This window comes from Prionailurus bengalensis, chromosome F2, assembly GCF_016509475.1.
Source record: "Prionailurus bengalensis isolate Pbe53 chromosome F2, Fcat_Pben_1.1_paternal_pri, whole genome shotgun sequence".
In the NCBI taxonomy this organism is placed as follows: domain Eukaryota; kingdom Metazoa; phylum Chordata; class Mammalia; order Carnivora; family Felidae; genus Prionailurus; species Prionailurus bengalensis.
The window spans coordinates 51,960,707-51,974,149 of NC_057353.1; the positions used below are offsets into that span (position 1 = coordinate 51,960,707).

At 39.9% G+C, this 13,443-nt stretch overlaps 1 protein-coding gene across 8 annotated transcripts in view; it reads left to right on the top strand.

Moving 5' to 3' along the window:
- OXR1 (oxidation resistance 1) overlaps nucleotides 1-13,443 on the top strand; it is a 463,965-nt gene that overhangs the window by 383,902 nt on the left and 66,620 nt on the right. For 2 of the 8 annotated variants that reach the window (XM_043601588.1, XM_043601590.1), the window contains exon 1: nucleotides 4,074-4,397. The exons of 3 other annotated variants lie outside the window; for them this stretch is intronic. In XM_043601588.1, the coding sequence (XP_043457523.1) occupies nucleotides 4,199-4,397 (199 nt within the window). In that variant the 5' untranslated portion in view covers nucleotides 4,074-4,198. Of the gene's footprint in view, nucleotides 1-4,073; nucleotides 4,398-4,607; nucleotides 4,710-13,443 lie in introns of those variants that run through there. 3 more of the 8 variants (XM_043601592.1, XM_043601594.1, XM_043601593.1) reach the window with 3 other exon arrangements.

Genomic DNA, 13,443 nt, shown 5'->3' on the forward strand with positions numbered 1-13,443 from the left:
TGAAAACCCAACCTAAGGAATGGGAGAAAACCTTTGCAAACCATTTATCTGATGAGGGGTTAATATCCAAATATATAAGGAAGTCATAAAAATCAAGAGCAAAAAATCAAACAATCCAATGCTAAAACAGGCAAACACCTGACCAGACATTTTTCTAAAGAAGACATACAAGTGGCCAACAGGTACACAAAAAGATGTGTAATATCAGTAATCAGAAAAATGCAAATCAAAAGCACAGTGAGATAACACCTCACAACAGTGAAAATGACTATGGTCAAAACAATAAGAGGTACGAAGTGTTGGCAAGGCTGTTGGACAAAAGGGAAACATGTGCACTACTGGTAGGAATATAAATTAGTACAGCTACTGTGGAAAACAGTATGTAGGTTCCTCAAAAAAATAAAGCTAGAAGTATCATATGATCCAGCAATTTCATGTCTGGGTATGCATCTGAAGGAAATGAAATCACCATCTTGAAGAGGTATCTGCACTCACACGTTCACGGGCAGCATTAGGCACAATAGCCAGGACATGGAAAAAACCTAAATGTCCATCATTGGATGAATGGATAAAGAAAATGTGATACACACACACACACACACACACACACACACACACACACAGGAATATTAGTCATTTAAAAAGAAGGAAATCCTGTCATTTGCAACAACATGGATGGATCTTGAGGGCACTATGTTAAGTGAAACAGAAGTCAAAGAAAGACAAATACTGTATGATCTCACATGTAGAATTGAAAACAGGTGAACTCTTAGAAAGAGAGAGTAGAATAGTGGTCGCAGGGGGATGGGGAGATGGGGGTTGGAGTTAATGGTGAGATGGTGTTCAGATGGTACAAACTTCCAATTTTAAGATGAGTAAGTTCTGAGGATCCAATGTACAGCATGATGACTATAGTTAACAATAGTGTATTATATGTTTGAGTATTACTAAGAGAATAAATCTTCAATGTTTCACCACCAAAAATAAAAAAGAATTGTGGGCATTGATGGAGGAAAATGGTGATCATTTTCCAATATATACTTGTATCAAATCATCATGTTATAGAACTTAAGCTTACAGTATTGTGTATATAGGGAAATGAAAGATATATCCATAAAAAAATTTGCATAGATGTTTATAGCAACATTATACATAATAGCCCCAAACTGAGAATAATCCAAATGCTCATCAGTTTATGGATAAATAAAATTTGATATATCCATCAATGGAATATTATTTGCAATAGAAAGGAATGAAATACTAATATTTGCTATAACATGTATAAGTCTCAGAAACATTATGCTAAGTGATAGAAGTCAGACACCAAACACCAGATATTATATAATTCCATATGTATGAGCTCTATAAAAGGCAAATCCATAAAGACAGATAGTAGATTAGTGGTCATCAACTCCTGGGGTGGGAATGGGGAGTGACTGCAAATAGGTAAGAGGTTTCTTTTTGGGGGGTGATAGAAATGTTGATAAATTAGATTTTGGTGATGGTTTAACAACCGTGAAACTATACAGCATCCGTTGAATCGTATACTTTTAACAGGTGAATTATATGGTTTGTAAATCATATGTCAATAAAGGTATTTTTAAATGAGGCAAAGGTTTCTGGATGAGGCAAGCATGGTATAAAGAGACTTTTTTTTTTTTAAGGATGGAAAGGATTTATGTGGGTTATCCTGGTGGAATAAAGGCGAAGAAACCAGAGTGGAGAGAGAAAATAATACAAGAGAGAAGTAATAAGGCTGGCAAGTCATAGACAACATAAACCAGACTAAGATCAAGAGTTAATTTGGAGAAGGAACAGCATGTACAGGAGTAATGACTTCCTTCCTTCTGAAGCAAAATAATGGAGATGAGCTTGTTGTAGATGGAAGAGAAAAAAGGAAGAAAAGTGAGAGTATTCATATTGGGTGGCCTATGATTTTACATACAGAAGGCACAGTAACATTTTGTAATGATGAATTTAGTAACTTCAGGGGAATAGTGATGGTTCAGACAACAAATATGAAGAATAAAAAAGCTGATAGACTATATGAATAAAAGGATTTTGGAGACATTAGGGCTTAGTTGTGTTTAAATCAAAATTTGTAAAGCCCATCACGGTTATACATTTTTTCTCCTGCAGTTCTAGGTTTCCATGAAACAGAAGCAGAAAAAATTCATGGGTTAACTGCCTGTACACCTGTATTTGATCTAGTAGAGTACAGGTTCCTGCTAAGGTTGGATGTAGAAGTGCAGATTTAATCAAGTGTAAAATACTCAAACACTATTTTGGATATGATTATCACAAACTAAATGATAAATCTCAAGATGTAAAACATATCTTAGAAAAAGAATTTCAGTTTAGTTTATCAGAATTAGGTTCTGACTTAGGTCATTCCAATGCAATTTTTAAGCTTACTGAGCCTCTGTGAGATTTTACAAGTGGTGCTAAGGGTGGTAATGCTTCCTTATCAAATGGAAATCTCGGAAAAACTAGGAGCCACTTACCGTTCCACCACATGGGTCCCATAGGAGGTCCAGAAGGCAGTGCTTTCCCAAGCAGCACCTCTGAACACGTGAACGATTGCTGGATATGCAGATTCCTGGGTCCTTTCTCACAAACACTGAATTACACTCGGGGGGTACAGCCCAAACATTCTGTTTTTTTTTTTTAATTTTTTTTCAACATTTATTTATTTTTAGGACAGAGAGAGACAGAGCATGAACAGGGGAGGGGCAGAGAGAGAGGGAGACACAGAATCGGAAACAGGCTCCAGGCTCCGAGCCATCAGCCCAGAGCCTGACGCAGGGCTCGAACTCACGGACCGCGAGATCGTGACCTGGCTGAAGCCGGACGCTTAACCGACTGCGCCACCCAGGCGCCCCAACATTCTGTATTTTTAACCAGGTATAAAGGTGATACTTTGTTAGAATGGTGAAGTTTTTCCTGTAAGAATTTAATCTGAAAATGGTGATGGTGGGAAAAAGATCAATTAGAAAAAGGGAGGAGAGGATCATCTTTATGGTTTGACAAAAAGCTTAAATTCCTTAAAGATTTTCTGGACTCTATTATTTGCTATGATCAACTCTTCAACCCCTAAGTAATTCAAAACGTTTCTTCACAGACATGAATAACTTGGTAATTCCAAAAAAGAGGGTTTATTTATTTAATGCGTGAGAAAAACTAGAAGTGATATAAACAGATGTGAACTGAAGAGAATAACCAGATCCCACAGGAAACAAAATCGTGTAGTAAATGTGTCAAAAGTCATTGCTCTTTCTTTGCCTAAAGGAGGATAAGGTTGCACACTGAAGCCCTTAATTACCTTGCTTTAAAGGACCAGATTCATGGAATGTCAAACTAGCATCAGTTCATAATGCTACAACGAACTTAACACGTGACTATTAATGCCTTAGTCTACGAATGTGGTCTCATAATGCTTCCTAAGAAGCATTTTCTCTAGGTTGGTTTTATTTTAACTATGACTGAAATTTTATGTTAAAACTAACCTTCCCTCCTTCCTGTCTACCCCCACCCCGCCCCCCTCAATTACAAGCTGCAAAAGTTTCAAGTGAATTGTTTCCCTCCTCTTTACACCCCCCCCCCCCCCCCCCCACGCAAACTTTTTGACATGGCCCTCCTACGTTCCCAAACTCTGTGCAACTTCAGCAAAGTCTCCCCTGGGCCATTTTGACCGTTTCTATCCCCAGCTCAGCCCTAGGGCCCTAAGGCTCACCCTCCTCCCCTTTCCCAAGCCGTCCTGAAAGTCCGGTCGAGTCCGGACGGGGCGGGGCGGGGCAGGGCGGGGCAGGCCTACTCCATTGGGGCCGAACGGCGGGGGGGTGGAGGAGCAGATAGAACCGGTCTGGCTTGCTTAAAAGCTGCGGGCTTTTCGTCCCTGCGTCTGGTCCAGTGAGAATGCACTTACTTCACAAGTTAAGATCTACCTGACTTGGCGTTTGGAAGCCACAAGAAAAACTTTTCAAAACTTTTGTGAGCTTCTGCTCCCCCCGATGCGTAATTTCCTGATGGTCCGCCCCCAGGCCAAGCTGGGGCAGCCCCCTCCCCCTCCCCGCCTCCTGTGAGTCGCGCGGAGCCACCGCCCCCGGGTCGGGTCGCAGGGGCGGGCAGGCGCGCACCCAGTGGCTGCCGCCGCCGCCACAGAAACCGCCGGCCTCCTCGGCCCCTGCCCCGCGGCGGCATGGACTACCTGACCACTTTCACGGGGAAGAGCGGGCGCCTTCTGCGGGGCACGGCCAACCGCCTGTGGGGCTTCGGCGGTGGCGGCGAAGCCCGGCAGGTGCGCTTCGAGGATTACCTGAGGGAGCCCGCCCAGGGGGACCCCGGGTGCGGGTCCCCGCCCCACCGGCCCCCGGCGCCGTCCAGCCCGGAGGGACCTGGTGAGCCCAGCCTTCCTTCGCCTCCCGCGCGGCCGACCCGGGCTGGGGGCTGAGGGTGGGGGCGGCGGTCAGGGCTCGGGGTGGGCGTGCGCGGCCCCGGCTGGCGCCGGACGCGAACTGAGCGGGCGGGGGTCGCGCGGCCGGGCGTTGGCAGGTGTGCCCGGGCGGGAGGCAGGGAGGGGGCGAGGAGGGAAGGACTCGCCCCGCTCCGGGGACGGAAGACTTTCTGTGTGCGTCGTAGCTTTTCCTGCTCTGCTCTTCCTGCTTTCTTCACCTGACTCGGCTGTGCTTACCCCGCCAAGCGTTTCGAGGGTACGAGCCATCCTTCTTGCCCTCCCGCTGGGAGGGGACTACGGCACCAATTACCCTGCCGGTGTTTTTCGTCTTTGAGATGGCTAAGAACGCCGTGCCTGGCTTGGTTTTGGTTTGAGTCAGTGTTTTTATTTGATATTTGTCAACTGTTAGGATTCACTTCAGCACTTCTAATAGCTTTGGAAGAGAAAACGCGTAATTGACACCGGAACCTAAGTTGATTTTTGTGTCCTGTACTTTGAAAGGCTGCGTGCGTGTTGTCTTGAGATGGCAGAACTTAGAAACTTTTTCTTCCCAGTGACCACTTGTACCCGCTCTTAGGTTAGTTTTCTTTCGTCATAATGTCTTCGTGCTGTTCTTTCAAGAAAAAAAAAAAAAAAAAAGGTCACGGAGGCACAATATTGATGCCTTATGGAATTTTAAAAAGCGCTCCTTGCAGAGGTATTGCGTATGGTTAACTTGCCCCAGTGTCATTGGCCTCCTCTAAGTTAATAAAGTGGCAAGCCTCTCCTAGTTATTTGTATTTTGTTTTTGTTAGTTGTTTTAATACGCACTTTGCTGTTAGGAGAGTAAACTTAGGAACACTCGAGAGTTTAGAGTGGACAGAGGAACTCAGTGTAAAATCTATCCACACTCCACATTCTGCTGTTCGTTTTAAAGCAGTGAAAAGGTGGACACATCTATAGATCTGTGGGTATAGGTGTGTAAGTGAAGCTTGGAAGAAACTTGAATATTAAAATCTTAATTTTAGCATGGCCCCTTTAAATATTTTTTTCTCACTTTATATAACCTATCTTTAGAATTCCTGTTTATGGAATTAGAAAACGCAGAAGGGGCTACTTTATTTGTGCTTTGAAGAGTGTTAACCAGATGCATAATTCTAAAGGTGGGACCAAGGATGATGACTGAAATTTTTTTTTTTATAAAATTTTTTTTTTCAACGTTTATTTATTTTTGGGACAGAGAGAGACAGAGCATGAACGGGGGAGGGGCAGAGAGAGAGGGAGACACAGAATCGGAAACAGGCTCCAGGCTCCGAGCCATCAGCCCAGAGCCTGACGCGGGGCTCGAACTCACGGGCCGCGAGATCGTGACCTGGCTGAAGTTGGACGCTTAACCGACTGCGCCACCCAGGCGCCCCGAAATTTAAAATGTTTGAAAATGAGCCTTTAGTTGCCTGGTTGAAAACAGTTGATATGTGACCAACCTCTAGATGGATGGAGAATTCAGAACTATGTGGTGGAACTTAAGCAGGAAGGAATATGATAGGTATTTTTAATGAGCCTAAACATATATATCCGATTCATTCATTGGAAAACATTTATTGAGCAGACTGCTATAGCTGACACTCTCCTTCAGAGCTGCAGTTTCAAAATTCCTCTTGTATTGAAGCTGCCTTATCAACTCATGGCACATTATTTAATATTTATGGTGCCCCCAGATCTCTGACACAAGTTGGAGAGGCCTTGTGATGTCCCAGTTATGACTACAGTTAGGTGGGCAGGTATGCCTGTCATTAACTTGCTGAAAGAATTTGTAAATTTTACTTAATCTCTTTGGGCCTATATTTTCTTGTTTGTAAATGAAGCTGATGAGATGATTCTCAAGGTTCTCAATTTCAGAGCTCTTTTTCATTTAGAACACAACTAGTGAAAATGACTGGTGGTAAAGCTAGAAAATAGCATTTGGGTATAAAAACATTGTGGATCTATGAAGTTATGCCTACGGGGCTCTGAAGGCGGTTCAAGAAATAAGTGCCCCAGGAATAATTTGACCATCATTTTTAGAGTAAGTTTAGTTCCCTAGATTGACTCCTTTTGAGAGGCAACACATGTATATATAGGTAAAAAAAAAAAAAATAGGTTGTGCTTTATTAGTTTCTGCTTAGCCTTGCTTAAAATGAGAACTCTCTTTTTTGCAGCTGCCTACTCCCAATGAAGTTCGGATATAGGGTGTTTTATTTTCTGTGTGTGTGTGTGTCAGAATGAGTGTCAGTCTGAAGGTTTTCTTTTGCCCTTACTGTTTGTGATTGCCTTTATTTCAGATGTTTATAACAGCTGCCTAAGGTTCCTTTTGTCTCTCACCCTTCGTTCAGTTCTTTAAAGTCTCCTATGTACTATAGCAGTATTTCTTGTACAGACCCCTTGTAGATTGGATGTACTTCGGGACCCCGTTTGTTGTTAGTGATCTTGCCCCATTTCGTGTTCAGTTGATAAAATCAGCTATGTTGGTAAAATAGCATTCCTGTTGACATATTAAGGATGAACTAGATAAAATTTTGGTTGAAAATTCTTGATTTTACTCTTTTCTGTAAACAAACCACTTACTGGACTGTTAGTGTTACTGATGCCTTTACTCCTTTCCTAGGTGGCTGCCTTTGCTCTTACTAGCTTTCAGTGTTTTCTGACTCCCAACATTATATAGTTGCCCCCAAGAAAACCATAATTGGGGTTGGACACATTAAGGAGCTTATCACACCACTGCTATAGTTAATAACAGTTTGAAAGAAACATGTTGCAATTCTTGTTTTTACCTAAAGAGTCAATTATGACTTGATTCAAGAAAAATTTTTGGACCTTGAGTATTGTTCTTGTTTGGGAGCATGACCATAAGCCTATACTATGAAGCCTTTGAAAGTATTCACTTTACTAGATCATATGGTTATAAATAAGTGTAAATAAGATTTATCAAGTTTAAGTCTCAGTTTATTGTGATACAGTTATTACCACAAACTACCTTGCTATGTCAACTTTTCCCACTTGGTGACAGTATACTTTAAATACATCTCAGTCCTATTTAAATTTTATTTTCATTTTTTAGCAGTTAAAACGCTTATATTTTAGGAGGAAACAGCAACAAGCATAAAACTGCCAAGAACATTGGGGCGGCCACTAGCGAATATTTTATTTAATCCTAACAATAACAAGTCTGCAAGCTAGGTGGGTACTGCTATCCTATTTTCCTGATGAAAAACGCAGCCAGACAGAGAAGTAAGGGATGGAGACTCTAGAATCCATTTGAATGTTATCTTTGAGTATATTTCTAAGAGTTATAGCTTTCTTGGGAAAAAAAATGTGAGAAGAACATAGAGCTCTATCATCTATGATGTTAAATTAAGACAAGTTAAATTAGTTAAAGGCTAGGATGGATTGTCATTGAAGCTTCTTTACGATAGATAATTTAAATGAGTTGAAAAAGCAAAATCCAATGAAGATGTTAGAAAACTTAGATATATTTTAGGTTGGAAATTGCAGATGCAGATTATCTATAAGAGTTAGATAATAGTTTATCTTGAACCCCTAAAAGACCAAGTGCCTCTAAAAGATTTGGAGGGCCACTTGTTGCAGTGACTATTTAAAAAACAAAACAAAACTCACAGTGTTGGTCAGTGGAAGAGGGTGACCCTAGATGTCTGTACTTAGTCTCATTTCTTAAGGTGGGAACTGTGGGAGAGAGAAAAACCTCACCTTGATACACAATCTCAACCTGCTCTGATGGTAACTGATGGTAAGTTTGAGCTCATAATATCGTTTCCTTCTCAAGTATGAGGTAGATTTCCCTATTTTAGAATTGCTGCTCATCTCACGGGATCACTGGAAGTCTTGTATTACCTGTTTCAGGACAAAACTGCCTCTGAATATTTGAGGCTATAGTAAAGCAATGATTCTCAGACTTTAGTGTGTGTCAGAATCACCTGAAATTCTTGTTAAAACAAAAATGAGGGGCCCCTTCCCCAGAATATCTGATGTAGTAGTAGTGCTTGTGGGTTGGGCCCCAGAATTCACATTTCTTTTTTTTTTTAATTTTTTTTTTTCAACATTTATTTATTTTGGGGACAGAGAGAGACAGAGCATGAACGGGGGAGGGGCAGAGAGAGAGAGGGAGACACAGAATCGGAAACAGGCTCCAGGCTCTGAGCCATCAGCCCAGAGCCCGACGCGGGGCTCGAACTCCCGGACCTCGAGATCGTGACCTGGCTGAAGTCGGACGCTTAACCGACTGTGCCACCCAGGCGCCCCCATAATTCACATTTCTAACACTTTACCAAGTAATGCTGGTGCTGCTGTTCTGAGGACCACACTTAGAGAATTGCTATTTTCCTTAAGGGATCTTTTATCCATGATAAGGTTAGAAGTAAATATAGGAATGATAAAATTTATTAAATGTTTAGTTTTAGTATTTTTGTATTAAGTTTAGGAATAATCAGTGTACTTGGTCTTCAAAATATTGTGTTTCAGAGAATTAGGCCTTATTAAAGTGAATACAAATTAGTTTTGTAAATACTATTTAAAGTGAGTATTTGTGTAATTGTTTTATAAATTGAGAGGCGCAAGTATTTGGCTAAATTTAGAAACCATGAGAATATTTAGAGCTTAATGTTAATTATATTTAGAACTTTATTCTAATGTATTTACGTACAGCTCTTACAAGGTTTACTTGTTGGAGGCAATTAAAGTGTTTAAAATAGAATATAGTAAATTTATACATGCAGTTTATGGATGTGAGAATATTTAATTACCCAAGTTTATAATAGGATTATTGAGTTTGTTTTCTCTTGGAGTTGATCAGCTATCAAAAGCACCTGGAAAGTGTGTTAAAAGTTACTAGATTCTCAAATAAAATGCATTTTATAGATGAAGACTTAAAGGAAAACTAGGTTTTTATATTTGTACTTCAGTAAATCAAACATTAATTAAAAAGTAAAGTACTGTGTTATTAATGAAGTAGTTTTTTCTGTTTATAAAGACTCTCTTCTTGGTCACCAACAAACTTACATTAAGAGACTCTTGATAAATTTTATTGTACCAGAAAGGGGCATGTTTTAAGTTTGAATTCATGTGTTAGAGAAAGGCCAAAAATTTGCCTTTGTTTTCTAACATTCAGTGAAAAAAGGGAAATGTGATCAGACATAAATTAGTGTCCCTAAAATAAAGATAAAACTGTTGCTAAGATAGGAAGGAGAAACACAAACTAAATTTCTAATTTCACTTAATTTAAAATAGCCACATGTGCCTAACTGCTATCATATTGGATAATGCAGAAATAGAATCTAGAATCTTCCTGAGTGCAGTTCCTTACTAGTCACATTTGAGTGCTCAATAGTCACATTTGTTAGTGGCTATTAAAATGGATAACATATGGGGCACCTGGGTGGTGCAGTCGGTTAAGCGTCCGACTTCAGCCAGGTCACGATCTCGCGGTCCGTGAGTTTGAGCCCCGCGTCGGGCTCTGGGCTGATGGCTCAGAGCCTGGAGCCTGTTTCCGATTCTGTGTCTCCCTCTCTCTCTGCCCCTCGCCCGTTCATGCTCTGTCTCTCTCTGTCCCAAAAATAAAAAATAAACGTTGAAAAAAAAATTAAAAAAAAAAATAAAATGGATAACATAAGTATAGAACATTTCCATCATTGCTGAAAATTCCATTCATTGCAGGAATATCACTATTCCTGATAGAATGACAAAAAATTCTCATGGAACTCTAATATATCAAAAAGTATCCTTACCATCTTTACAGTAAATAGAGCTTCTGATTTCAAAAAGCTGCTTTTTAACACCATCCTTTAGTGTGATTCAGTGGTATAACAACAAAATGCAAGTAATAAAAGCAGTTCTTACAGGGCCAATGCAGTTAAACCAAATATGCAGTTACCAGATAGTATATCTTAACTCAGGGGTAAGTGCTAGATTATAAACTACAGATTTTTACATAGTGAAGACTCTAGATTTTAGATTTTCTAGAGCAGTGCTGCTCAATAGAACTTTCTGCAGCGATGGAAATATTTGGTATTTGTGTTATCTGTTATGGTAGCCACTAGGCAAATGTAGCTATTGAGAACTTGAAATGTGACTAGTGGGGAACTGAATTGAGGAATTTGGATTCTAGATTCTATATCTGCATTGCCCATTATGGTAGCAGTCAGGCACATGGGGCTATTGTAGTTTAAATTAAGTGAAATTAAAAATTTAGTGGTCAGCCCCACTTCCCACATTTTCAGCACTTCAAAGCCTCAAGGCTGGTGGCTACCAGACTGGGTAATGCAGATATAAACTATTTCTATCATTGCAGAAAGATTCACTGGGAAGCACTCTTCTTAGAGCAATGGGACTCAATCCTGACTGCACATTAGAATGCCCTTAGTAGATTTTTTAAAATTCTGATGGTAAGGCTCCACTTTTAGCATGAGATCTCTATGATTGGACAATAATCAAAGACTAGATCATAAATCAAAATTTGTAAGGTTAGGACTTCAACTAGTTTTAAGTTTCCCAGGTGATTCTAATGTGTAGATAGGATTAAAAACCACTATTTTCCTCAGTCCTTTTTCTCAATCAAATTACTGAGTCTTGATGAGTTTTTTTGTTTTTGTTTTTGTCTGTTTTCTTCACAAGCACTTTGGACATGTACCTGTTTTATAATTCAGGTTCAGAAAAGAGATTCATGTTTAAATTGTATGCCAACATCTGGATGAGATTGAGACCTTCGGAAATTTGAGGTGACAGTGAAAAGTTCCTGAAAAGAAGGCACACTCATATGCTTGAAAGAGAAATGCTGAAGATAGATCTTAGTATATTTGCTTCCAGTCTTTCATAACACGTTCCTTTTTTAGTAAAATCATGTATGCTAACTATGAAGTAGTCATATACTGTAAAGGTTAAAGTTTAGAAGCCACTTCCTATCTAGCCATCCAGAGACATAACTGATATCAGGGTAGGCATTACTGTCAAGATCTATTCTGTGTATATGTACATACAGAATGATGGTTAGAAGGAAGGAGTAACTGAAAGGCATCATTTGTTTGCCCTAAGAAAGTATTTCCTAAAAGGTGTGTCTAAAGTTAAGCATATTTTTACAAATTGTTAATAAGACCTTGGTATTATTCTAAATTCAGTTTTAGGCAGGATCTACTTATTAAAAAAAAAAAAAGTTTGTCTTGAGAGACAGAGAGTGCGAGCAGGAGAAGGCAGGGAGAGAGAGAGAGAAAATATCCCAGGTAGGCTCCATGCAATCAGCACAGAACCTGATGGAACCCATGAACCTGAGCCGAAGTCGAGAGTTAGACTCTTAACCCCACTAAGCCACCCAGACACCCCTAGTTGGAATATACTTAATCCTTTGAGATGACATTAGCAGTTTCATCTCCCATATTTTTCCTCATCTCCTAATATTTACTCATTATATTATTTTTACATTTTCCATACTTGTAACATTCACAATGAGTTTTTCAGTTACATTTTTAAAACATTGTTCAGTACTCTCCACTAGTCCTTTTATCGTGCCCTCCTCATTCTTAAAGTTTTTATTTTGATATAGTTGGCATAACTTAAGTTTTCTGGCAATGAATAGTGTTTCCATAAAGAAGTCTTAAGCTAGAATGTTTTTCCCCCTGCTAGGTGATTTGCTTTTTATGAATGAATTCTTATTTTCCAAGCACTATAATTTAATCAGGAGCAGAAAGGGAATAATCAGATTTGTGTATGCTTATGTGTTGTGTGATACTCTTGGGAATTACATCTTTCCTCTAGGATCCATGTTGGTAGAGCAGCCACTATATGGAACAGCCCTGGTCTTGACATAAAGGAAATAGAGAATTAAGATGTATAATGTGGGTCTTAACACTTTAACACTTTACCTGGAATAGCCATCACTTCTGTTCATGTTTCAGTGAGCAAAGCAAGTCACATGGCCATGTCAGACATCAGTGGGATACTGATTTTATATTCCTTCCCAGGGAGGAATACGGGATGCTTAGCAACAACGCAGTCTATCACAAGGACTACTTTAAAAAAAAAATCCATTTATTTTGAGAGAGACTGAGTGTGCATGGGAAGGGCAGAAAGAGGGGGAGAGAGAGAATCAGGCTCCACACCTGATGGGGGGGGGGGGGGACTCCAACCCACGAACCACAAGATCATGACCTGAGCAGAAATGAAGGGTCAGTAGCTCAAAGGACTGAGCCACCCAGGCACCCTTCACAATTACTACTTTAGAAAGCAATTCTGTTAGTTTGACAGAGATTTGAAAATTGCTAGTCTTACTGTCACCAGTAGGGAAGCCTGTTTTTTCTGTCGGTTATTCAGTCTGCCAGTTGGATCCTCAAAAGCTCTATTAGCAGTGCTTCTCAGATTTATTGTGCATTCAGATCAATTGTGAATCAGTAGTTCTGGAATGACACCTGAGATTCCATAGTCACCATAAGCTCCCAGGTGATGCCAATGCTTTTGGTCCTTGAAACAACTTTAAATAGCGAGGCTGTGTGTATATAGCTCTTATATATTGGAGCTTTTCACTTAGAAGCTGACCACTGAAAAAATCCTTGGCTAGATGGAGAAAGGGAGCAGTAAAGGGGAACAACTAATAGGTAGGAGACCAATAAGAATTTGAGATATGACTAAATAAAGGGAAAGATGAGCATTGAGAAGGAGTTATTTTGTGAATGCTTAACAAAATATCAAATAAAATTGAACAAGCCTATCAAATTTGCCATGAAGTTCGCCTTTGCCAAGGCAGGTTTAGTGAACTGGGAAGAGAGAAGCCATTGTCATGCATTATGGAATCAGTAGGTGGTGATGGAGTAAAGACAGTGAAAGTAGATTTTTATTTTCAAGAATTCAACAATGAAAAGCAGAAAGATAGGGTGAAAACTGGAAGAGGATGTTCACAAAATTGAAGAAAAATTGAGGAATTTTTAAAATTTGTTTTTGTTTTGATTATGGGTAAGGAGTCATCAGAAGTAAAA